General features: G+C 42.5%; 1 protein-coding gene across 3 annotated transcripts in view; it reads right to left on the bottom strand.

Moving 5' to 3' along the window:
* Ankdd1b (ankyrin repeat and death domain containing 1B) overlaps positions 1-25,672 on the bottom strand; it is a 66,310-nt gene that overhangs the window by 2,097 nt on the left and 38,541 nt on the right. For all 3 annotated transcript variants that reach the window (XM_029564921.1, XM_029564922.1, XM_029564923.1), the window contains 7 exons: positions 24,970-25,068; positions 18,238-18,336; positions 14,679-14,777; positions 11,540-11,638; positions 6,148-6,243; positions 1,574-1,775; positions 119-250 (listed from right to left, as the gene is read on the bottom strand). In XM_029564921.1, coding sequence (XP_029420781.1) covers positions 119-250; positions 1,574-1,775; positions 6,148-6,243; positions 11,540-11,638; positions 14,679-14,777; positions 18,238-18,336; positions 24,970-25,068 — 826 coding nt within the window. The remainder of the gene's footprint in view (positions 1-118; positions 251-1,573; positions 1,776-6,147; positions 6,244-11,539; positions 11,639-14,678; positions 14,778-18,237; positions 18,337-24,969; positions 25,069-25,672) is intronic.

The following is a 25,672-nucleotide window of genomic DNA, read 5'->3' as shown; positions in this document are numbered from 1 at the left end:
GTTTGAGCCACAATCAACCCCCATTGGGACTGCTGTTATTTAGGGAACAATCTTGTCAGAGGCCTCCTACTGTTTAAGGGAGAAGAAATTTCTGTAGATCTTTGCCACACTAACTCACCAGCTAGTTCTGGGAAGCCTGCACGCATGAGCTCTTCATACAGGTGTTTGGCTGGATCTGACTGCATCATCAGGGCCCCATGCAGCCAAATGAGCAGAGCCCGGTAGCCGTGCTCACGGAAGCTGTCTTTACCTGTGCAAAAGACTAGGTCCAGAGTGAAGCACCAGGTGCCAATGCCCCTTTCTGATGTGATCTAGCTGTGTTTCTAAATGACTACTCTTGCCTATCAGTTCCTTCTTGAGCTGTCCTGTTAAAAGCCCAACAATAGGAAGAAGCCCTTCCCATTCCCTCCCTGGTGCTGCTTTATGATGACCAACCAGCCTTTGGAAGCAAGGCAGCCCTGGTCTGCACATACTGTTCTGGGACACACACAAGTGGGCCTACAAGGGACTGAATGGCTTTGATGCCTGAGGTAATCCCCATGAGATACAAGGCCTTCCAACAGGTCAGACTCAGAGTGCATGTTTTGCCTGGGCATCTTGTGAAAATGCAGGCTTTGATTTGGTAGGTTTGAGTCTGGCAAACTCCTCAGTGCTGTTGATGTTGCTGCTGCTGCTGATGATGATGATGATCTGTAAATCACTGAGCAGCAAGCACGTGTCATACAGCCACTCTGAGATCAAGGGAACAACACTGAGAAAAGTCTGTAACTCAGGTCAGGATTATTCATCCTGTAAATACTTGCTTGAGACATAACCTCTGTGAGGCTGCGGGGGAGGGGGTGGGGATTGGAATGTAAAGACACAGAAACCACTGTCAGTTTGGACAGGAGTTTGCAGTTGTTGTACTGTGTTGTGCACACGGTAAACACAGCAGGTTCCATCAGAGGCCACAAGAAGAAGCACTTGGCATGAAGAATGCACTCCTGGGAAAGCAAATGTTCTGCTCCTTTCTTGATCTGGTTCTCACCAGGCTCAGGATTGTGAATGTTAATGTCATGCTAGGGAGATTATAATGTGTTGCATGGCTTAGAGATAATGTCCTCCCAGAACCCCTTTTCCCTAGCCTGGCTAGAAAGATTATTCCCGTAACAGAAACCTTCAACAGTGAGCTTTTCTGTGGCTGCGTTAAGCCCATTCATCCCAGCACAGTCTTCAGATACACCAGAAAACATACTGGCTCCTCAGAGGCATGCCATGGCTGTATCCTTGCTGCTTTGGTGCCCATTCAATTGTGTGACCCTAATTTCTTTTCAAGCTAAAGGGCACATTTGAGATACTGCTCAATTAATATAGTCATCCTTTGCAAAGTTTACTATAGATTTCCACCAGTATATCTTTCTGTAAAGTTCTCAACAACCTTTGTGGACTTAGCCAAGCTGACTGCCCTTATCCCAGTGACCCCTGGGCTCTGCTACTTGTTGTGAGTACTAGGCACTTGCTTGGAAGGAAGGACTGTTGCTCATTAACACTGAGGGCCCTACCACCCCGTGCATGTCATCTGGTCCCCTCTAACCTGACCACTGTTCCTCAATGGCTCTGATCTGGTCATCTGTAAAGCGCCATAAGTGGGCCAGCCTCTGCCAGTCATTAGCCTTCAGCTGATGGTAAGCCAGTTTCCAGAGATGCATGCGGATGTGCTTGGTCTCCAGACTATGGTCTTGCTTGAATGTCAGGGTAGAGCCTGCTGGTGGGTCCTGGATGCTCTCTTGATGCTCCTAAATTGAGGAATAATGTAGCAAGTTATTTCTGGTATGCTCACTTATGCTTTATTTCATACATAATTGGTAAGGTGGCAACTGAGACTTTTCAATCTGTCATCAATCTTTTTTTGTCATCCAGTTGGACAAGAAATGTCTGGAATAAAAAGCTCGAATACTGTCTGTCTGAAACAGCAAGTGTGAGGGATTCTGCATGTGGTGCCCATGCTACTGACTGATATTTGCCCACTCCAAAGAGAACAGAGGGGATGTGTTGGCAAATGAAATATCACAACAAACAGCTTTAATAGTCTTACTCTCAACACAGCCCCGCCCCCCCTTTTTTCTTTTGGAGTATTTGATTTTCTCATTGAATCCTTATTGGAGTTCAGATTTCATACATCGTTAATAAAACCACATAGCTCTTCTTCCTTCTGATCTCTCCTGAGTGTGAGAAGACAAACTGGAAGCCATGGCAGAGCAGGGTAGGCAAAGAGGGGTCATGGGAGTGGACAGAATAGAATGGATATCATTTTGTTTCTATACTATGCTGAGGCAAGTGTCTTGTTTCCTGGCTTTTCAAAGCTTCCTTTTGTCCATTCAGTAGAATCTACTACAGTCTTTCAAAATCCAACTCCCAAAAACATTGGAGAAAAGAATCTCAGAAGAAAAGCAAGTCTAGAACTGCATCTCACACGTGTGCCATTAAGCTTCAGACAACCCCCCCTGCAGAAGGTTCCAGATCTAGTAAGGGCATATAAGACACAGGCTCAACAAAAAGTTTAGTTAGGACTTCCCATCTAGTCCCCTTTCTCTTGTATAATGACTTGTTTTGTCATCTATTAAAATCGAAGTGAATCTAGGGGCTGGAGACATGGCTCAGCAGTTAAGAGTGCTGGCTGCCCTTGCAAAGGACCTGGGTTTGATTCCTAGCACCCACATGCAGCTAACAACTATCCATAAATCCAGTTCCAATCAGACACCCCCTTCTGACTTCCATGGACATTGCATGACATGGGTGCACTTAACATACATGCAGGCAATACACTCATACACATAAAAATATAAATAGATAAAAGTGAATCTTAATGAAAGATACACTAAAGATGGGAATTAGTGCTGAGGGAGGAAATGGACAAAAGGGTGTGGGACTCTGTCTTTCAAAACATCTGAGAAGAAATTAGTGGGGTGTGTACCTCTTCCCTCATCATGACAGCCTTCACCCTGCATAGCACCAGCAGCCTTCTTCCAGAAGCTCTGTATACTCCTGGGAATCTTAGCTAAGGAGAAGGCCAAGATCTTCCAAATTTGGGCCTTATGTACAGGAATTGGAATAGGAATTGGAGATGTGAGTTGCCCACTGTTATTCAAAAGATTTCAGAGTGCAAAGTCTTCTCCAACCAGTGAGGGCTTGCTTTCCTTCCAGGAATCCCGAGAGGTGAGGTGGGGAGAACCAACAAGGTTACTTAGGAACTGTAAGCTCTTCATCTTTTCATTCCCTCTCATGTAACAACAGATCCAACAAGATCAAAACTCCAAACACCGTAAGGTAAGAAAAGAGGGCATAGTCCTGCACTCATCTTTGCTCTAACATATTTCTTTCTTAGAAATTTGTGTATGCTTTGCATTCTGGGATAGGACAGGGTGGACATTCAGGCATCTATAGGCAAGAACAGGAAAGCCTTGGACTTGGAAAGACTTCGAAAGTCCAGGTCTTTTTGAACAGTCAAAAGGAGCATTAGTACTGATCGAGTTGCTGGAATAACACAAACCAGAAGTAGTCCAGGTTAGAATTGCATAAGACAGGGCTGATGAGATGACTCGGGATAAAAGTACTTGCTGTGCAAGCCTAATGACCTAAGGTTAATCCCTGGAACCCCTGTAAAAGTAGGTGTGGTGGTACTCATAATTCCAGCACTCCTACGATGAGATGGGAGGTAGAGACAGGAGAATTGCTTAGAAGCTCGCCAGCCAGCTAACCTAGAATATGCAGTGCAATGCAGCAGGAACAACAGAGACCCTGCCTTGAATGGTGAAAGTCAAAAACTCTCAAAAGTTGCCCTCTGGGGGATGGAGAGGTGGCTCAGGGGTTGAGAGCACTTATCATTCTTCCAGAGGACCTGGGTTCAATTCCCAGCACCCACATAGCAGCTCTGTCAGCCTCTTCCAGTCTTGTGGGCACTACACATATGCCGGTATACATACAAGCAATCCAAATACTTGTGCAAATAAAAATAAATCTTTTTTAAAATAAAGTTGTCCTCTGACCTCCACATGCATACCATGGCAGCATATGCATTCTCTCTCTCTCTCTCTCTCCCTCTCTCTCTCTCTCCCTCCCTCCCTCCCTCCCACACACACACACACTAACAATAAACAAAATAGCATAAGACAAATTTTAAGAAGCATCTTTTGCCTCTGAACCACTAAATTAATGATGGATTATGGTTAAATATGAATATAGACTACATAGACATTATACATAAGTAGATAATTTAAATGGGATTTACATACAAATAAGCTACAGGATATGTAAACAAATATAAAAGAAATTCAAATTATCTATTTAAACCTTTGATTAGGAACCATTTTATATCCAGGATATAAACTTGTTTGACAAATATTTAAAATAATAAATGCATTTCATAGAAAAAATTAAGATTATATGTTTGCAAACAAGCTTTCATCCCACCACAGACCTCAGGACCCAAGCTGCCACCAGGGTGAATGACTTACCATTTCTGGGCCCTTTCTTCAGCTATATTCATGCATTGCATAGGTTTCAAAGTTTATATACTTCTTATGTCTTAAAGATTTGTTAGGAAAGAAGGCTTATTCGTTTGGTGAAGTTATTAATTCTCATCTAGCAAAAAATAAAAATCTAAGGCTCCTACCAGGTATTAAAAATAGAACAAATGAGCAGCTCAATTTTCAAAGCAAACGCGGAAAACCATTTAAAGAACAAGAGAAAAGGAATTTGGTAGAGTTGTAACATACAGAGATTATTAAGAAAATGATCATAAAGATAAAACAAGATGAAAAAAGAGGACCGAGAAAAACAGGGGAGGAAGAGTGAACAGGATTATAATTGCTTTAGAAGTCCTGTTGTTTTATAGGCAAAAGAGATGCTATTGTCCTACAAGGAGGATGTGTGGCCTTTGAAAGAATCTGCACACTGTCATGAACCGCAGAGTAACATGTGGATCAGCATGGGTCACATATATGACAGTGACTAGAACATACGGCCTATGTGGTGGCCTGTATATGCTTCATGGTTTTCACACAATAAACACATCACCTAATGACACATTCCTCTGAAAGTACCCTTGTCATTAAAGTGACACATAACTATATCCAGACCACCATGCTGGACTGTAAGAAAGAAGATCAATAAACATTCTTGCTTTAAGGATTTAAAAAGAATGACCCAGAATTGGCTAATGACAGCAATCCAAGTCTTTGGTAGCTGGGCTATGAGGACCTGTATTCTGGTGTGAACACAATGGCCCAGGTAAAAAGCCCTGTAGCCAGGACAGAAACAGCACAGCTCTGAAATTGGGGCTGGTGTCTGATGGCTATGGTATCTTACCTGAAAGCAGACTTGAATCTTGGATGGGAGGGCTGTCTACTGAGAAGTGTGACTGGCAGGTATCAGAGGAAAGAAAAATGAAAGAAAGGCAAAAAAATCTTACAGATTTTTTTTTTTTGTATTCACAAGCCATGCCTTTCCTTGATAAATGAAATCATAAAAAGTCAGGTGGTATTGTCTGGTAGGCCGGAGCGCTAGCTTTGGAACATGGGCATGGCTCAGAGATCTCAATCTGCCATTTGATGAGAACGTGGGCCAGTAGTGTTGCTGTGGGTGTCTGCAGTTACACCCAGTTGTAGTGGTGAGGAGTGAATTTTGATGATGCATGTGGAGCCCTTAGGATGCATGCCACCCCTAAATTTCCCATCTCTATGATTGTCCGGAATACATGAGTGCCAGAAAACCAATGTAAGGCTACAGCAGGAACATCAGAGCCAGGAAAAGGAGCTATTTCACCTCCAATTATAGCTGCTTATAAGAGATCATGATCAGAGACCCTGGGACAGAGGGCACAGCCGGAGTCAGCAGCCAGGGCCTCGAATGTTCAGTTAGCAGAGCTAAATAGACAAAGCTGCGTGGGACACCAGAACTCCATACTCAGGTCTGACTGTTGGTACCCACAGAGGAAGAGAGAAAAAAGATTGGGGAGGGCACAGGGCACAGGGACAGTCATCACTGTACTGAGCAGGACTCTGCCCATTACAGCAGAAAAAATTATAGAGACCCCACAGTGCCCCATATGAAGACGGGGTGGGGGGTGCCAGAAGAGCCCCTGACTGGACTGGGACTGGCCTTCCTTACCTTTTTCCAGGCATAGTACCTCTCGGCTTTAATGAGCATATCCACAACAAGGCTGTGGTGGCTCCTGGAGGCCACTGCCAGGGCAGTCTTTCCTTGCTAAATTAGAAAGAAAAAAAGTTAAAGAGTCAGGTGGTATTGCCTGGTAGGCAAGAGCTCTAGCTTTGGAACAGAGGCCTGGGTTCAGGTCTTGATCTGTCACTTGCTGGGAGCTTGGTCCTGTCCTTAGTGACTATGGGTGTCTGCAGATACACCCCAGTGTAATAGTGAGGTGTGAGTGTGGTGATGGATGGAAAGCCCTTAAGACGTGTGCCACCCCAGACCAGGAAGTGGAAGCCTTGTTTTCAGGATGAAGTAATGAGACAGAAAAGGGCTGGATGTAACTAAGAACAGTGTTGGTAGTGACAACACATTTCACAGTATAGATTTCAGTCCACAGACTCCTAGCTAGAATATTTTTTCTGTTATAACACACTGCTTCTAAGCAAGGGTGATGTGTTCCAATTTTAACCAAACAGAACAAGTAAAAAATGGCTGTTCTGGACATAATTTGGAGCATGTGCTGACTGGAGCCCATGTGATATTGTACACAAACTACAGAAGATACACCCTCCTCAGGACGGATGCCCCTCACAGCCGGGGAGCACAGCTTTGCAAACTGCAGACCCTTATGCAATCCACAACTTTTATTTTCTACATCTATATGTTTCCCTGACAAAGGAGGATAGTTTTTGTTTACTTTTTTGAATGGATGCATGTGTGTGTGCCCTCATGTATGTGTGTGCACATGCTTATGGAGGCACTTCTGGTGTCAATTTCAGAAACAGAGCAGCTCCTCTGAGATGGGGTCTCTCATTGGCCTGGAGTTCTACTAATAGCTAGACTGGCTGGGGATTGTCCTTTCTTTGCCTCCCCAGCTCTGGAACTACAGGTGATTATGCCAGGCATTTTTACACTTATATGGGAATGCTAGGGATCAAACAGGCCCTCAGACTTTAGAGGCAAGTATTTTACCCATGCAGCCATCACCCCAACCCCTGATTTGCATTTCAAATGAGCCATGACAAATTCACTCAGGGACTCTAAAGGTGATTAAAATTAATGGTCAGAAATAACTCTAGAAAAAATTCCAATCTTAGGAACCTGTATTTCTAACCCTAAATATACAGAAACTTCCCTCAATAACTCTCTCATATGCCTGAATATTGACAAGTACAATCCCACCAACACATGCTTGCGTGATTAGTGGAGGCGCTAAGACCCAGGTGAGTTGGAAAGTTAGGGCTGAGCATAATCAGCCCCTAATCAGAAAAGACAGTAATGAAATTAGGAAGAACTGCATTTTGCAGGCATTTAGCAAGCCTCTAATTGCATGCTGTCTGCATTCTGGCTTGTAAAGCCATTTGAATCACCATAATTAGCCTATTTTGGGAAGGCAGCATTCTAAAAGTCAGAATTTTCAAGCTCAGGAGAAAATCTTCCTAGGGAAGAGCACACTGGAAGGAAAGTGCCAGAACTTCTACCCTTGACTATGAGGAGGAGGTAAATGGAGAGATTTGTGACCACCAGGCCCAGAACTCCTGGCAATGTCAAACTTACACCAAACCTCCACCTTCACTCCTTTTCCCCAGCCAGACCTTAACACAGTCTTAAAAACACTTATCTTTGGTTTAGAAGGAAATATGAGAGCAGCTAGTCGGGGTAGTGTTTACTCAGTAGTTAAATATGTTACTGAGTGTCAAGCATAGGTCAGACCCTTAAAAGAAAGGGGCAAAGAAGGGAAATGGGGAGACTGCAGCCTGAGGCCTAGCAACCCCAGGCTTGTGCTGAAAACTACGGGAAGTGGTATTTAGCTTGGCATCCACCAGCACCAGGGGCCCCATAAGAATTCTTATGTATCCTCGACCCACCCAGCCTTGGAGGAAGTAAGTATGAGTGAAAATGCAGAATAAGTTACTTTGAACAGATACATGGGAAATCCCAAGGTTAAATGCCAATGAAGTTAACCAACCACTGCTGGGGGTAATGGTGGTCTTCCACCCAAGTCTGGGCCATGGGTGGTTGTGGTTTCCTTCCTTATGCCTTCCTGTATTTACCAAATTGTCCATAATTAGCATGTATTACTTTTATCATTAAAAAAAAAAAACCTGACACCAGAGAAAAATAAAAGAATATCACAAACCTCAGATCATACATACATAGAACATGTGATTCTGAACTACAGCAGGGTGGATGAGGGAGCTAAGGACTGGGAAGGAACCAGCAGCTTTGGACTGGGGGGTATAACTCAGTGGTGGATCTATTGCCTAACATGAGCAAGGCCCTGGGTTATTTCCCCAGTACTGATAGGGGTACTTTGATATTCTGTGTTATAGAAACACACTTGTACTCCATATTGTATAAAGGAATCAGCATGCATACATCATTTACTAGTTTATTGTGCACACACTGTGAATGGTTTGTTTGTTCTGAGTTAAACCCTCTCCAAACCCAGATACCCCAGGAGGACTATAAGGTTGATACCAGTAGAAACTAACCCAGCTCAGAGTTTAAGTAGCTGAGCCCACACATCCACAGAGTGATGGAAGACTGCAAGGAATGATAATAAGAAAAGCACAGACACACTAAAATCATGGCTGACCACCTGACCAGAGGGCAAGGCCAAGCTCCTGAATAACTGCTGCCTTTGTCTGCCCACCCGACCCCACATGCCCCACAGCCTTCTCCCCATATAATCTGCTGGCTGAAGTGGAGAGGTGAAAACAGATTCTTAGGATGTTAATCCACTGTCTTCTCAGATTGCTAGCTCCCTGAATAAAGCAGTTTTGAAGATTTAAATCCTATTCCTGCTCACTGGCACCTGCGAGTCACCGGGAGCAAGAGCTCCAGTAGTCTAGTTAGAGAAAAAAAAGTTAAGGTGCTAAATTTTTATGTGTATTTCACCACAGTTAAAATTTAATTAAAGTAGGGACACACACACACACACACACACACACACACAAATAAGTAAATGTAAAAAAGAAAATTTTTTTAAGATAAAATTAATGCCAGGCGTGGTAGTCACAAGCCTTTAATCCCAGCACTCAGGAGGCAGAGGCAGGTGGGACTCTGAGAGATTGAGTCCAGCCTGATCTACATAGTGAGTTCTAAGTGGGCTGGAGCTAGGGAGACCCTGTCAAAAAATTGTTTATGTAAATAAATAAAATTAATTAAATTGAAAACAAGTTTAGACACATATGAGTTTATTCACTGAAGCTCAAACCAAAGTTTAAGAATGACTTAAATACCTATCTTTTGAAGACTAAATGAATTATAATATGTCCATGCAGTGGTAAGAAAAAAATAATGAAGAAACACCCCCATGTACTAATATGTAAAAACTTCCACTTTGGGGCTGGAGAGCTGGTTCAGTGGTTAAGAGCACTGGCTGCTCTTGCAGAAGACTAGAGTTCAGTTCCCAACATTGATATGGCAGCTAACAACCATCTATAATTCCAGTTCCAGGAGATCCAACACCCTTTTCTAGCCTCCATGAGTAAGTTCATGTGATGTATATACATGCAGGCAAAATATTCATACACACAAAATGAAAATAAGTAAAAAATTGTAAAAACCAGCTGGGCATAGAGGCGCACGCCTTTAATCCCAGCTCTCGGGAGTCAGAGGCAGGTGGATCTCTGTGAGTTTAAGGCCAGTCTGGTCTACAGGGTGAGTACCAGGACAGCTGGGGCTACAGGGAGATCCTGTCTCAAAAAGACCAAAAAAAAAATTGTAACAATGCCAGACAGGTGATACCTCTTTTGAGTTGGTGGCCAAAGGGATTCCCAGATAGTAACCCAGCATAGAACTGGGAAATTGAACAGCAGACCCCAATCTTATCCAAAGGAATATTGACAACTGAATACCGCTAGATGAGGAACAGCTGACCCTCCTAAAACAAAGACCTCTAGATTGGCTGACTAGATTCACCAGAAGGACAAGTAGTGGGGAATGGCTGGGGGTGCCGACAACACAGCAGACAGTAGCAGGGATATCAAGAGTATAAGGGCTCTAATGGGGGGAGGGAGAGGGAGGCTATGGGAGGGTGCTATTTGGGAAGTGGATGTAAAACTAAATTAATTAATTTTAAAAAAAAAGCCCACTTCAAGAGAGCTAAATGCTGAAGAGTATATACAGAGTAATATTAGCATTCTCTTAAAAAGGCAGAGGAATGGCCAAGTATAGTGCAGAATACATGTCACCTAGTACTTAGGACACTGAGGCAGGAAGATCTCAAGTCCAAGCCAGCCTAGACTACATAGAAAGACTCTGGGAGGACAGGGGAGATTTTAGCTTGGGGAGATAGCTGAGTGGCCACATAAGCAGAGAGTTCAGATCCCTAGAGTGTGTGTGGGCCTGCCAGCTCACCTATAATTCCAGACTAAAAAGCAGAGGCAGAGGATCCCCAGAGCAAGCTGGCTAGTGAGACAACAACATCCAGGAGCTCCAAGTTCTGTTGAGAGACCTTCCCATCAAAGAAAAGGAAGAACTATCCAGGTTCTTCCTTATCCCTGACATCAACAGCAGGCCTCCCTGTGCATGTGTGTACATGCACACACATATTCAAATGTGTACACACGTGTGCATATCACACACACAAAGAAGAAAAAAGTTCTTAGAGAAAAATTGAAGACCAGAGTGAAGATAGCGTATATGTTGTGTGAACATAAAATATCTACAAGAAACAGAATTATTCTATGCATACATATGGCATAGTAGTAAGAGAACCAGATAAGAGACAAGTGTAGCCTGGAAGTTTGTGCTATAAACCATCATATCTATACATAAATATATATGCACACATAAATATAATACTTGGACCATGTGAATCTATAATCTTGAAAAATATCGATGAATTATTTGAGTCCTAAAAACAGATATTTTTATTATTTGAGCAAAAATTGTTATGAACATATATCCCAATCAAAATTGAGATGTGGGTCTGGGGAGATGGCTCAGTTGGTAAAGTGCCTGCCACATAAGCATGACAACCTGAGTTTGAGGCCCAGCACCCATGTCAAAAGCCAAGTCCTATAATCCCAGGGCTGGGGAGATGGAAGCAGGAGGATCCCTGAGGCTTGCCGGCCAAACACTCCAGCCAAATTTTAAACTCCAGGTTCAGTAAGAGACCTTGACTCAAAGAATAAGGTGGAGAGCAATTGAAGAAGATGTCTGACATTGACCTCTGGCCTCCACACGCACACATACACACATACACACATACACACACACACACAATCCAGATGTTTTCCTGCCTATGAAGATGCAGTTCATGTCCATCTCCCAGAGGAATTCTGATGTTCATCACACAGCAGCCAACAGGGAGGTCTCCACTGCCATCTCAGAAGACACCTACCTTGTCCGTGATCTTCAAGTCACAGCCGGCCTTCAACAGCGTTTCCACCAACTCCACATTTCCAAGATTAGCAGCTACGTGAAGAGGGGTTTGCTGCCTCTGCCATGAGAAATGTGAGAACTGTCACTGGAAGCTCATGAAGAAGGGAGGAAGGATTGCAGAGTGACAAGATAAAGTGTGAGGGGTGCTAATGTGGGATGAATGAAAATAGATAAACCTTGTATCTTTATGAGGGTGCAGGGCATAGTTATTGTAGCATCATTTATTGCAGTGAAAAAATTAGAGGAAGTTATATGTTTAATAGTGAGGCATTATATAAACCAGGTACATCTATATACTAGAATGTCAAGCAACTATTAAAAACATTTTAAGAGTTAGATGTGTGGCCATGCACCTGTAGTCCCAGCTATTTGGGAGGCTGAGACAGGAAAGTTTTTTTTAATTTTTTGATTTTTTTTAATGTGTATGAATGTTATGCCTGCATGTATATAAGTACACCCATGTCATACAGTGCTTGCTGAGGCCAGAAGAGGGCATCGGATCCTCTGGAACTGGAATTAAGGCCAATTGTTATCTGCCATGTGGGTGCTGGGATTCAAATCTGGGTCATCTTCGAGAGCAGACAGTGCTCTTAACCACTGAGCCATCTCTCCAGTCCCCAGGAAGACTTACTTTTTGATGCTGTTGTTTTGTTTATTATTTTATAGGTATGTATGTGCTTGCATGAGTTTACATGCACCATATGTAGGGGTGCCCAGAAGTCAAGAAATATCAGAACTGGAGTTACAAGGGGTTGTAAGCCACCACATGGGTGCTGGGAACTGAACGTGGTCCCCTGAAAGAGCAGGAAGTGTTCTTAACTACTGGGCCATCTCTCTATTCCCGATAGGAAGATTTCTTAAGCCCAAGCAATCAAGGCCCATCTGGGCAATGTAATGAGAATTTGTATCAAAATTTTTCTTTCAGTCTGAGGTACCTGGGGTAGTCAAATTTATAAAGACAGAAAGTTTCCAGGGCTGAGAAGAAGGAACTGGAAAGTGGCTATTTGGTGGGTAAACAGTGATGGCTGCACAGCTCTGTGAAGCTAATTAATACCACAGAACCACACACATAAAGTAGTTCATAAGGTAACATGTCATATGCATTTTACCACAATAAAATGGCTTCAAAGATTTTTACAAATGAAAAACTATGATACAGTGTTAAAAGCTTTAGGAGATGGCAGCACTATGTCTATCCAAGCTTAACATAATTTGACAATGCACATGAAAAAAGAGAAGGAAATATATCAATAATGTTTAAAAATAATAATGTCTAGATGGAGGGACTAAAGGATATTTTATTGCCTTTTTATGCTTTTGTTTTCTAAATTTTCTACATTAGTATGTATTAAGGAGTGAAAACTTTGTTTTGTTTTGGGTTCTGAGACAGGGTCTCCCTGTAGCTCCAGCTGGCCTAGAACTCATTATGTAGACCAGGCTGGCCTTGATCTCACAGAGATCTGCCTGCCTCTGTCTCCTGAGTGCTGGGATTAAAGGTGTGTGCCACCATGCCTGGCTACTTCAAAAGAATGCAAGTGTAATATGTGAGAACACAAGAATATCATCACCGTAACCTATGGAAAGGAGTGCTGAGTGAAGATATCTGGCTAGAAAGGAACCTTGGATATGATGTAGGCCTGCTCCTTCCCCACACAGAGAAAGCCACTTCCCCAGGGGCACAGCTCTAGGCAATAAACAGAAGGCCTTAACTGAAGCAACTGTTAAAAGGCCACCAGTAGATGGCAGTGCGTCTCCTTGGGGGCTCATCACTCAACATACCTGCAGTCTACACCAACACAGAGCACAGGTACAAGTGTGATATATCAAATATCAACAAAAATCATGTTTTGACAGTACTACTACTGTAAATCCAGAAGACAGGAAACACACCAAAATATTAACAAAAGTTATCTTTCTTTTGTGGGGCTACAAAAACATCTGCATTTTTAAAACTATGTTCTAGTTTTACATAAATGTTTTATGTTGAAAATAAGAATTTTACTATTTAATATGTGTATTATTGGTGTAACAAAAAGTTTAAAACGCTAAGGTCTAGTTCTGTAACTAAGCAGAAAGTCTACAAACAGTCCCAGTGCAGCATTGTAGAAGCCAAAATCACCCATGAGCACAAGGCTATATTTAGGTGGAAAAATTGCTCTTTAAGAAGGAACTGGGACATTAAAATTTGAACATGTAAGTACATTTAATAACAAGGAAGTTCTCCCCCAAACCCGTGGGAAGGCTCCTCGCTGGAAGATGAAGAGATAAGTCTCTTCCTGCTCTAGGCAAAAATTAACCAAGAGGCTGGAACTGGAGGAAACCTGACACAAGATCCTAGTTATTCTCTAGAGTAACAGAGAACCTAGACAGCTTAGGTTAGACCAGTGTGGTCCTGTTTGATGGCTTCCCCCTAATCTAGAGGGCACAACTAAGGCTTGTCTGAAAAAGAGGCAGCTTTAGCTGTCTCTGGCCTCAGATCCCTGGAAAGGATCCTCTTGCCACTCCCTGCCTCCCCTTAAGAGGGCAGCTGGCAAAAGGCCAGAGCAGAGAGCCTGCTCTGAGGTGCTGGCCTATTGTTTGCTGTTCTGCCTCTGTTCCCATCTCCAGCTGGTGTTGGATGGCTTTTATGGGGTATTTGATTCTGTCCCAGTTGATTGAATTCCTAGCAATTTATTTTTTTAATTCTAAGCCCTCTCTTTTGCCTCCCAGCATAGGACACAACCACTGCCTCTGAAGTGGAAACAAAGCTTCCTTCTTATGGGGACGGGCTTCTGTCCAAGGACAACATTTCACACCGAGGGAGTGGTTTCTGAGCCTCTGGCAATTTACTTTGGCACAGTTTATCTAAAAGCTAGCTCTGCCTGTTAAATGTGAACAATTTAATTACGCACTGACAGAATCTCAGTTTTGCCTCTTGGAAAGGCAAAGTGTGGGGATAGTGTGAAGGTTACAGAAGAAAAGTGGTTTTTAAAAAGCTGTAAAAAAATTTCCAAGAATGTTTTAGGCACCTTGAACTTGATCAGAATTCCCTGCTAGCATGTAAGACTTAGTGTTAAAACATAAAACAAACGCCCGATGTTCTGCACTGCCTGACTTACCTGATCTAAGATGTCAGGATCATGCTGAGCACTTAATAAGCTGTTAACAACTGTAATGTGGTTGTTGATAACTGCTAAGTGAAGAGGGGACTCAGTAGGCTGCAGAAAGAAATAAAAACAGCAAATGCAAAAAGGTTCTTGCTTCATCATTTAAATATTTCTTTTAAAAAAATTGTGTGTGTGTGTGTGTATGAGTGTTTTGCTTGCATGTATAAAAAGCAGCCCTATGACGAATAGGGTTGATAAGGAGAAAGCAGAGTTTATTAGCAAAGGAACACATGGGGCAGATTCCCTTCAGGGCAGGGAAAATGTCTGCCCTGGGTCGAGAGCTGGGGTCCTTTAAAAAGGTAGGCTTCTGCTTCCTGCAGAAGGCGGGAAGATGGGTTTTTTTTAAGTTGGGTGGGGGGAAGTGGGAGAGCCTGACGGTTAAAACCTGTTCTCTTTAGAGATCAAAGGGGAAGCCTGCTGTGTTGTCCAAACAGTGGAGAAAAGTCTGCTTCTCTTTTACTTCAAAGACCAGGGCACTTATCAGCTAGGTTCCCTTTTCTCAGGAGCATGAGAAGTCCTTGAGATCCTGTGGGTGATGGGGCGGGGCTATCTGAACCTTAACAGTATGTAAGTACACCTGTGTCATGCAATACCTGCAGAGTCCAGAAGAAGGTATCAGATGCCCTGGAACTGGCCACATGTAGGTGCTGGAAACGGAACCTAGGTCCTCTAGAAGAGCAATCAGTGCTCTTAACTGCTGAGCTGTCTCTCCAGACCCCATCATTCAAATCTTAAAGTAATTAATTTCAGCAGGCATTTTCTGATAATCTCTGAGTATTAAAATGGCCACTCCAGTGGCCAACCCAAGTAAGTCTGCAGCAATCCTTACCATCCTTAGGCTGCGTGGAAACCAAACCTGCTTCACCTTTCAATTCTTGTCCTCTAGTCCTTCTGGATACACACACTAAGCACTTCCTGTGGGTCAGTCTCTTTAGGGGCCAGAGATTTTACATCTTTTAAAAAAAGTCACACAGATATTCAATCACAAAGTTTACGTGCTTTAGAGGAAAAGTCAGTGTACTGGGGAGTAGGGGGCATGTGGGAGAGGGGAAGGGCTGCCCTTTCTGGAAGACAGAGACTTCCTTGACAAACTGATAGTGAGCTCAAATATGAATAAGGAAGTATTAAGAAGACTGAATTAGGGCTAGAGAGATGACTCAGCTGTTAAGACTATGTGCTGTTTTGCGGAGAACCTGAGTTTGATTCCCAGCACCCACACTGGGTGGCCCACAACTGCCTGTAACTCCAGCTCCAGAGGGATCCATGCTTCTGGCCTCCTTGGGCACTGGTCTCAAGGAGCCAAAGGACAATGGGAATAGCCACAGAGGAGGAAATGGACATGCAGTCAGCACTTCCTGACTGGATGTGATCGATATACGTCAGTCCCCTTGGTTCCAGGCAGGACTAGTGTCCCTGCTTATTCAGGGGCTCCTCTGGGAGAGTCTACCCTTGGTGGGTATAGCCATCCTCAGCAGCCTGCTTCTTCATCTTTTCCTTTTGCTCAACAACTTGTCTGTTGCACCTAACACCACCTGGATCCTTCTGACCCCTACAACCCATCACCCCCTCCTCAATCCCTCTCTTCTCTTACTCAGCCTTACCAGACAAAAAAGAGTCCACCACCACACACTGTCCAGGCAACTCCTCACCCCCACCTCCAGCTTCAGTGGACTGTGTCTCCCAAAGGAGAAAAGGCAGCTGAGAGCCCTGGAAGAAGCAATAAAGGAAGAGAGGGCAAAAGCACCTAGGCTATGGGAGAATAAGGTAAGGGGCATCCAGTAGAGGAAGAGAGGGAAGGGAAAAAGGGGTATGCAGACAGGAGCGAGAGCACGGGTCCAAGACCCAGTGATACTGGACAGCCCAGTGGTGGTAACAGAGTTTCAGGGAGAGAATAGAGAGAGGGAACACAGCTGTATAGAAGGCCAGGCAATTAGGAGACAGTGCAGCTTTGCTCAAGTACAGAAATAATAGTATCAGGCACATTCAACACATCTTCAAATGACTATGCACTCACTTCCCTAACAGTTCATCCTGTTTAAACCCTAGGTCAAGAAGGCAAGGTAGCACAAGTCTCCAATCCTAGCATTCAAGAGGCAGGCAGAGGCAGGAAGATCTGAAGTCTCAGGTCTGTCTAGGTTACCGAGTTTCAGTCTAGCCTAGGCTACATAGTGAGACCCTGGCTCAAAGATAGGCAAACAACAGAAGGTTAACTAACTACTCTCAGGGCTGGACATGGTAAACATGCCTTTAAACGCAGGATTCAGGAGGCAGAGGCTGGTAGATGTCTGTGAGTTTAAGGCCAGCCTGGTCTACACAGCGAGTTCCAGGCTAGCCTGGGCTACATAGTAAGACCCCCCCCCATCTGAAACAAATAAATAACCTCTCAGAAACCATGTCATTCATGATAACCCTAGGAGTTAGACTTTATATTTCCTACTTTATCAGCAAGGCATAGAGAGGCTCTGTAAACCACAGTAACAAAGCAGAATAGCAGAATTTGAACACAGACCTTCCTGAGTTCTGCACCTAGACTCACTCTCAGGAAGTGTATGGACCGGTAGACAAGAAATGAGTAGAGCTGGAAAGAGGAGAGAAGTGGACTGACAGGTAAGGCAGCATGACTGAGTGAGAAGCTGTCTGAGGGTGACCAAGGGAACAGATGGCACTGGGGGGCATTTGTGGAGGTAGCCTGAGGGGAAGACTGTTAGAAGCCCTCTGCTTAGAAAGAACCTTCTCCCCTGAAGCAGTAAGCATGAAGAAAGAGATGTCTTTGCCATGGCCACCCACCTTGCTGGGGCCTGCCTCCTCCTGAGAAAGAGGGAGCATCCTTGGCCTGAGCCAGGTAAGCTCAGAGCCAATTTGCCTAACTCCATGCTCCAAAAACTATCAGACGTGGTTCAGATCGCATCCCTTCTCTCAAGTGAGTGCCATAAATAGCAATGGCTCAGCAAGACCAGAGGAAACAATATTCTCACAGGAGAGATGAAAATACAGTGGAAACGAGAGGAATGCTTCTTGTCTGATTCCAGCACAGAGGGCCTTTGTTTTGTTCTACCAAGGCCATTCAAACCTCACAAAACCTCAATCAGCCAGAAAGGACTGACTTTAGAAAAAAATACCAACAAGATAGTTTTAGGGCACAGAAGGGAACAGTCCCGCTTCTTCACGTTCACAACAGGTTCATTATTTTCCCAGACTGATGAAATCACGACTGGAGTCACAGCACCTCTAGACACCTGAGAAAGTGTTATTCTAGCAAATATGAGTATTTAAAGCACAAAAATGTTGTTTGGGGCAGGAATGTCAATGACTTTCTAGAATTTACCCCTCGGATTTTATTTCTCAAGATTAAGATTCAGTCTCAAAAACAAACAAAAAAAAAAGTCAGCCAGCATTCCCCCAGAAAATCCCTCCCTCGTGAAGCATCTTATCCCCCACGTGTGTCTACCAGGGCATCTGCAAAGTCAGTCTCAGAGTCCCAGAACCTAAGTCTGTGTTGGCATGGACTCACTTCCCTGGTCTGCTGCAGATCAATGTTCTCACTGAGAAGAAAGTTGACAAGGGATACATGGCCATTCCTGGTGGCCGTCTGCAAAGCACTGACGTTGAGCTGCAAGAGACAGATGGAGAGGGCAAGAAGAGATCCCATTACAATCCTGCATGCTGTTTGGTGTTTAGCATATGGTAATTAATGAATACAATGAAATAGTGCAACTATTTAAAAAGGGAAATCCAGGGTGTTTCTGATTATTCTGGGCACTGTCACATCAAGGTCTCTTTTATCATGGTGTTGAGTCCTGAGGAACATATGCACAGTGGCCAGAATGTGTCCCTGAAATCAATAATCCTAATGAGAAGGGATTTGGAGGAAGAGTCGTAGGGTGATGACAATTTCCCGGGAGTGGAAACTTCATGATGCCATTCATGGCCTTACAGGAAAGGGCTGTTGCTAGTTAGTCCTCATTCGGCTGTGTCAGGACACAGCAAACAGCTGCCAGTGAAGCAGGAAGAGTCCTCACCAGAACCCAGCCCTGTCAGTACCAAGTATCAGGTTTCCGACCTCAAATTGTGAGAAATAAATACTTATTGCTTGAGCCACCAAGTTTTATGTTATTTTTTATAGCAGTCTGACCTGAGACACTACGGCACTATGACTCAGGCCCATGTGAGTTAAATCCCTGCTTCCAGAAGTATAAACTACAGCCAAGTTTACCACAGTGGGTTCAAGCAAATCCCTTCCTTGAGTCAAAATAAGTGACCTGGTATTGGCTTCAAAACTGCCTCAGTGGTTTCCAGCTCCCTGTCTGTTTATTCCCAGCATGCCTCTTTGCCAGATATGGCTTCAAAGTGTAGCATAATTTCCACCCATGTGAAGTGTTGCCTCATGGTCCTTTTACCCGATTCCTTTCATAACTCTCATTCACTCGCTTCTCCTGACTCATGCCACTCTCTGTGCCCAAGTATCTTCACTTGGTGCCTAAGCTAGATGACATCCAGCTCAGAGTCACAACCTACTCTTGGTCAACCTTCAGTCAAAAGCCTAACATGACACCTGGCAATAATACAAGCCAATGAATTCATTGTCCATTGATTGATAACAAGATTGCCACAAAATATATGCAGGTCCTCCATATAAGGGTACTGTAGAAAACTGCTTTCCCAACTTGGCTATGTTGGGACCCCCGACCTACCTGCACTGCTGAGGTATAATTCTGCCACTACCCCATCAACAGCTAGGGTTCATTTCTTCTTTCCCTTGAAGCTGGATAGGCCTGTAACTGCTTTGACCAACGGGATAGGGCAGAAGTGACAGGGTGGCAGTTCCAAGCAGGGACCCTAAGGAACTTGGCAGCTTTTGCCTCCTGCCTCTTGTACAGAGGCTCTTGCAACACTTCCTCTTAGAACCCAGCTGCCATGCTGTGCTTAGGGTGATGCAGACAGAGTGGCTAATTGGTGCCCCAACTGACCTCCCAGCTGACAGCTGGCAGTATCTGCAAGTTCTGTTAGTGTGCCATCTTGGATACTTAGTTCAGCTAAATCTTTACGTGACAAAAATCCTGGCTAACCTCTGACTGTAATTATATGACAAACCCAAAGTAGAATTCTTAGCTGAGCCCAGTCATTCTGCTGTGAAAGTTATCAGAAAAAGGGACTAGAGAGATGGCTCAGTGGTTAGGAGCACTGGCAGAAGACCCACATGGCAACTAACAACCGTCCTTAACTCCAGTTCCACTTTATCTGATACCCTCTTCTGACCTCCATGGGCACAACATGGGTGCACCTACCTGCATGCAAGTAATATGCTCATACATATAAAGTAAAAATAATAAATAAAATAAAATAAAGTCAGAATCAAAATAGAGTCCCTTTTGTTCAGTTCAAATCAATTAATAAATAATGCCAGGGGGTTATAAAATAGGGATCTCATCTACATATGTCCAATGATAAAAACTATACACAAAAGACTTCCAGGACCACAACCTTGCACAAAAGGCACTGTGACTAGTTAAGAGCACATACTGCTCTTGCAGGACTCCAGTTTGGTTCCCAGCACCCAAGTAAGGCAGTTCACAATCATCTGTAACTTCAACTCCAGGGATCCAACACCCTCTTCTGTGGGTAACTTCACTCATATGCACATACTCCCACACGGACATACATGCAAACACAAAATCAAAACTTAAAAAAAAAAAAAGACCTCCCACAAGGATGTCTGTCTAGCAATCCTCTGTTTAATGCTGGACCTAAAATTCTTGTTATTGGTCAGATAATCAAAGATTATTTCAAATGTCTAATGTAATCCTCTTTGCTTTTGCCTTTAATGTTTTCAACTTCTCTGAATAAGTTTCTAAGTTACACATATATTCCACTACAGTGTTACTCTGTTCCAGATAAACTTAACCTTTATAGACACTACATGTTATTAAAATTGACACACTATAATAACACACTGTTTTAAGCCAATGAGCTTTGCTGGTTTGTTATAAAGCAACAGATAACTGGGGCAGGTGGTAAGAGAACAGTTGACTGAAACCTAGTATGAGTGGTGCTGAATGCCTGTGTGGCCTGGCACAGACTTATCAAGGACCCACCTCTTTGTCCTTATCTGTAAAAATAGAATAACCACCTAAATTCATTTTCTTTACTGCTTCAAGTTGCTGCCACACACTTAGTGGCTTAATAAAAATGTATTATCTTACAGTTCTGGAGGTCAAGTCTGGTGGGGCCAAATTACATTCTGGAGACTACGGATAGAATTGATTTTCAGAAGCTGCCTACATTCTTTGGCTTATGACCTGCTTCCTCCATCTTCAAAATCAGTGGCATTTACCTGGGCCCTTCCTGCCTGACTCTTCACTTTAACAGATTCTTAAGATCACATAATCCAGGGTAATCTCACTTGAAGGCCAACTGATTTATAACCTTAATTCTATTTGAAATTCCCCTTTGCCATATAACTTCACATATTCACAGGTATCGGAATTAGGATATGGACATCAGGGGGTCTTTATTTTGCCTACCAGCTCATCCTGCCTTTTTCTCTTAAGCCATGGTAATGCTGGGGAGATAAATGAGCTAGGAAATGTGAATAGTAATCATAAATACCATACTATTCATTCCATAAAACATGATTGAACATGTCTTATATGCCAGGCACTATGTTAAACAGTAGAGGGATGTATTAGTAAGGAAATCTATCAGGTGTCTGAAATTACACTCCAGCAGGGTAGACAATCAATTGATTCATAGATTGGTAGACTGGTAGAGCCCTATATCAGTAGCTTTAGAGTAAATTAATTGATTCTAGATGTTATTTAAAGAATAATAGTAGCTGGTTATTGTCAGACACAATGTGAACTAAAAACATGACTAAAAACATCACTGAATTTTTCTAGTGAGTGACCAAAAATGCCTGCCTTCTCGGATTTAGACTGAGGGCAGAATGAGGGAAGCACCTATGGGAGGAGCTGAGGCCACCTAAGTCAGAAGCAAATGTCTGAATCAAAGAAGAACTCAAAGCCAGAATCTGATGGTAGGAGGAGATATAGGACTACGTAGCCATCTACATGCACAGTATACAGAGCTTACAGGCTTTATAAGAGACAGAGAAATATGTGAAGCTTGAAAAAACACTGGACTGGTTCCAAGACACCAAAAGAAAACCACGAAATTGAAGTGAATAAATATTTAATTGACATATTCTTACTTCATTGATTGTTAAATGTAATATTCATAAAATATTCATTATATTTGCAAACTATTTGTAGGTTTCATTTTTAACCTCCTGAAAATTCCTAAGTGTGTGACACAGTGTTCTAAGAAATTAGTCAATTATAAATTAGGTGAGGTTTATTATAGCCAAATAATTGTAAAAGCAAAAGCAAAAGATCCTTTTAGAGTAATTAACAGTGATTTATATATTATAAATTCAGGGTTATTTAAATACATTTAAGATATGAGGTAGGGTCTCCATAAGCATGAGTTTGTAGGGTCTACAAAAGCTACCACTGGACCCAGGACAGTTGATAAGGTCCTGAAGGGAACCTGTGGTCCAAACTGGACAGCCTGCCCATCGAGCACAAATGGAGAAAGTTTGATAGCAGCTAAATCTATGATCTTACTCCAATTACCTCCTCAAAAATGACTCAACTGTGAACCTTCTCTCCTTGAAGAAAAAGAGGCACAAGACAACACAAAAGCCTTCTCCTAGAGACCAAACCAAGCTGCTGCCAGCAAGGCAGCATCAATCATCTAAGGCTATAAAAGCAAAAGATACCCAGAACATCTGTGCTGGTGTGGGTCCATGTGGCCGGCTTCTTTCTCTACACTGCTTATTTCCTAGGCATTTCCTCTGGGCTAAAAGGAAACAGGTATGGACCTCAATGGGTGCTGAGATTATGCTAGTAAATTAAGGCAGAAAACTCTTAAAGTGGTATTAGTCAGGTTTTCATTACTGTGGAAGTACATGAAGTTAGCTAATTTATAAGGAACTGAGTTTACTTTACTCAGTTGTTGAAGAAGTACGAATCTCATGGCGTAGACTCTGATAAGGGACTCTCTTGGCAGAATCATCACAACAGGAACATGTGCATATATATCTCTATCGACACAGTCTTTCTCCCTCTCCTTACAAACTCACTAGGATACAATTATGGGGGCCCTACCCCAATGAACTAATCACCTCCCAAATGCTGTACCTCTAAACATCATGGCCAGATTAAATTTTTGCTTAATTAACTATAATTAACATAATGCTTTGGGGATCAAATGCCTGCTGATTTGGAGGATAACAAATCATATTCAAGCCACAGCTCTAATAGAAGCTAGAAATGGATTTCTGAAAAGTGCCATCTACCTGAGGTTGCAACAAAGCTGCTGAGGCCAGGACTGTAAAGGCCATGGAAGATGGGAGCCTGCTATCCTAAGAGGGGAGAGTGTGAGCTCGTGTATGTGAAAAATCATTACAAAGTCAAATCCTAATGACAACAAAATAAGTACTAGAGAAACAAGGGAGGTGCTGACCATGGAGTGAGCCTCAGAGCCCTGTTGACCAGGGAGGCCTCCCAGGGACTGGGGCGGGGGAAGAAGAGCCTCCATAAACCGAGTTCTTAATTCTGTTTGTTGCATCAATAACCTTGCAGTAGGGGCTGGAGATGGTTCAGAGGTTAAGAGTACTGGCTACTCTGGCAGAGGACCCAGGTTCAGTTCCCAGAACCCACATGATGGGTAACAACCAGCTATGCCCAATTCTGGCTTCCATGGGTATTGCATGTACATGGTGCACTTGCATACATGCAAGCAAAACACTCATAAACATAAAATATTAATTAATCTTGAATATTAGAAGCAACTCACTACTTTTATATTCTCTCTCAAGATCTTGTTCATGTATACATAAATCTAACATAGCATTAATATTTATTACATTACTTTTAATTAGTGTACTCTAATGGATATTTTCTATAATGAAATATATCTGTAGTATTTATCATTATAATTTTTATTAGCTACGTAGTTTTCCAAGAGATAAATACACTAAATTTTATCCAGCCTTCTCCTACTATTTGTTGCACTTACAGGTTGTATGATTTCTTTGGTCCTTGATAGTAACTTCATCCTCTATCTCAAGGGAGGACAGATTTTTTTCCTCCTTTTAGATTATTTACTTATTATAATTTCCCATGCATGTGTAAACAGACAGTAATAAACGGCTTTTCAGAAAGTTTATACAAGTATCCACACCCACCAGTAGAATACAAGGGTATAAGTCATTGTCTGTTTGGGATTTATTCTTGATTCTAATGCTTAACTTTGTACTTTTTATAAATGAATGCCTGTACATCGTGTTAATAAAAGATCTCTAGGATATCAGGCATTAAAATAAAAACAACATCAAAGTGAAGAGCAGCCAAAACTACAGCGTGTACTGCCATTCATGTGCTGCTAGTGTGTGTATGAATGCATGTTTAATCAAGTCCGTGGAATGCATGGAAACTTCCTGGGAGACTAAGTAATCTTCAAATGATATTGATTTCGAGGTACGAAATTCAGATGTGAGGTTGGAGAGAAAGTCACTTTTTAGCATATATTCTTACCATTTGAATTTCTGTCATGAGTTATTTTTCATTGTAATTTAATACTTGTCAGAAGACACAGCTTCTGCAGTCATGAGTTGGCATCTGCAGTGCCATTGTTGTATGATCCTGGGTTCATTTCTTGGCTTTTCTAGATTATAGTTTCCCAATCTTAAAAAAAAATTAAGATAATAATGTAGTCTTGAAAGTTTCAAAGTCTGTTAGCCCCATGACTAAATACAAAAGTATTCTATATTTAAAGGAAGATAGCATCCTGCATTCTTCAAGCCCCAAGATAACCAATGGAGTTTTCTCAAAGTAAATCTCTTTTTCAGCATCTGTTGCATATGAGCCAGGAATGTGCTAGTTGCTATGGAGAAAACAAAGCAGAGTAAGAGTGTCTTGTCAGCAAGATATGACAAACCCTTGCTCCTTGTGCCTCATTTTCAGTCACTCCCCAAATGAATGAGAAGAATGTCATTGCTATTGAGGAGACATCAATGGAGGCTATCTGAAGTGAATCATTAATCCTTGTGCAAAACATGGCTTATTATAAGTATTAATTTTATTAAAAAAACAAATAAATGATCAATTGAGGAACAGAGTTCCAAAGAATTCTCTTAAACCATCCTCTGACTATGTGGGTGAACACAGCCCAGAGCACGTACTTTATTTGGGATGTTGACATCACTTCCTGCTGACAGGAGCATTCGACTGCATTCTTCATGACCTCCTTCAACAGCCAAAAAGAATGGCGTTTCTCCATTCTGACAAAAGGGAAAATACTTAAAATTAATTTTATTCCATAGCACGGAATAAAAATTGCTTTGAGAAACAAGATACTTTCAGTATTTTTTATGCATTGTTCTTAATAATAGATAGCGCTATTTAGCATTTAGGTGCCAAGTTATATTGCCAAGACTATATGCTTTGGTATAGTCAAATCATATGACAATCCTAGAAGGGCAAAGTTAGTATTATCCTCATTTTATCAATAAAAAATTCAAACAGCTGGTAAGTGGAGTCTTCCACCACCTATCTGCCTTGGTGCCCTCTGCTTCCACCTTTCCCAACTCACCTACATTCAGTTTCTACCATCCTGACCACACCAGTTCCATGACACACCATGTCTTTCATGCCTCTGGTTTTTGGGGGTGTTTCTTGTTGTAAGTTAGTATTATCCTCATTTTATCAATAAAAAATTCAAACAGCTGGTAAGTGGAGTCTTCCACCACCTATCTGCCTTGGTGCCCTCTGCTTCCACCTTTCCCAACTCACCTACATTCAGTTTCTACCATCCTGACCACACCAGTTCCATGACACACCATGTCTTTCATGCCTCTGGTTTTTGGGGGTGTTTCTTGTTGTTTT

This window comes from Nannospalax galili, unplaced genomic scaffold (assembly GCF_000622305.1).
Source record: "Nannospalax galili isolate Female #2095 unplaced genomic scaffold, S.galili_v1.0 scaffold2758, whole genome shotgun sequence".
Taxonomy (NCBI): domain Eukaryota; kingdom Metazoa; phylum Chordata; class Mammalia; order Rodentia; family Spalacidae; genus Nannospalax; species Nannospalax galili.
The sequence above is the reverse complement of the archived record's forward strand: the minus strand, read 5'-3'. Positions and strand labels throughout refer to the sequence as shown.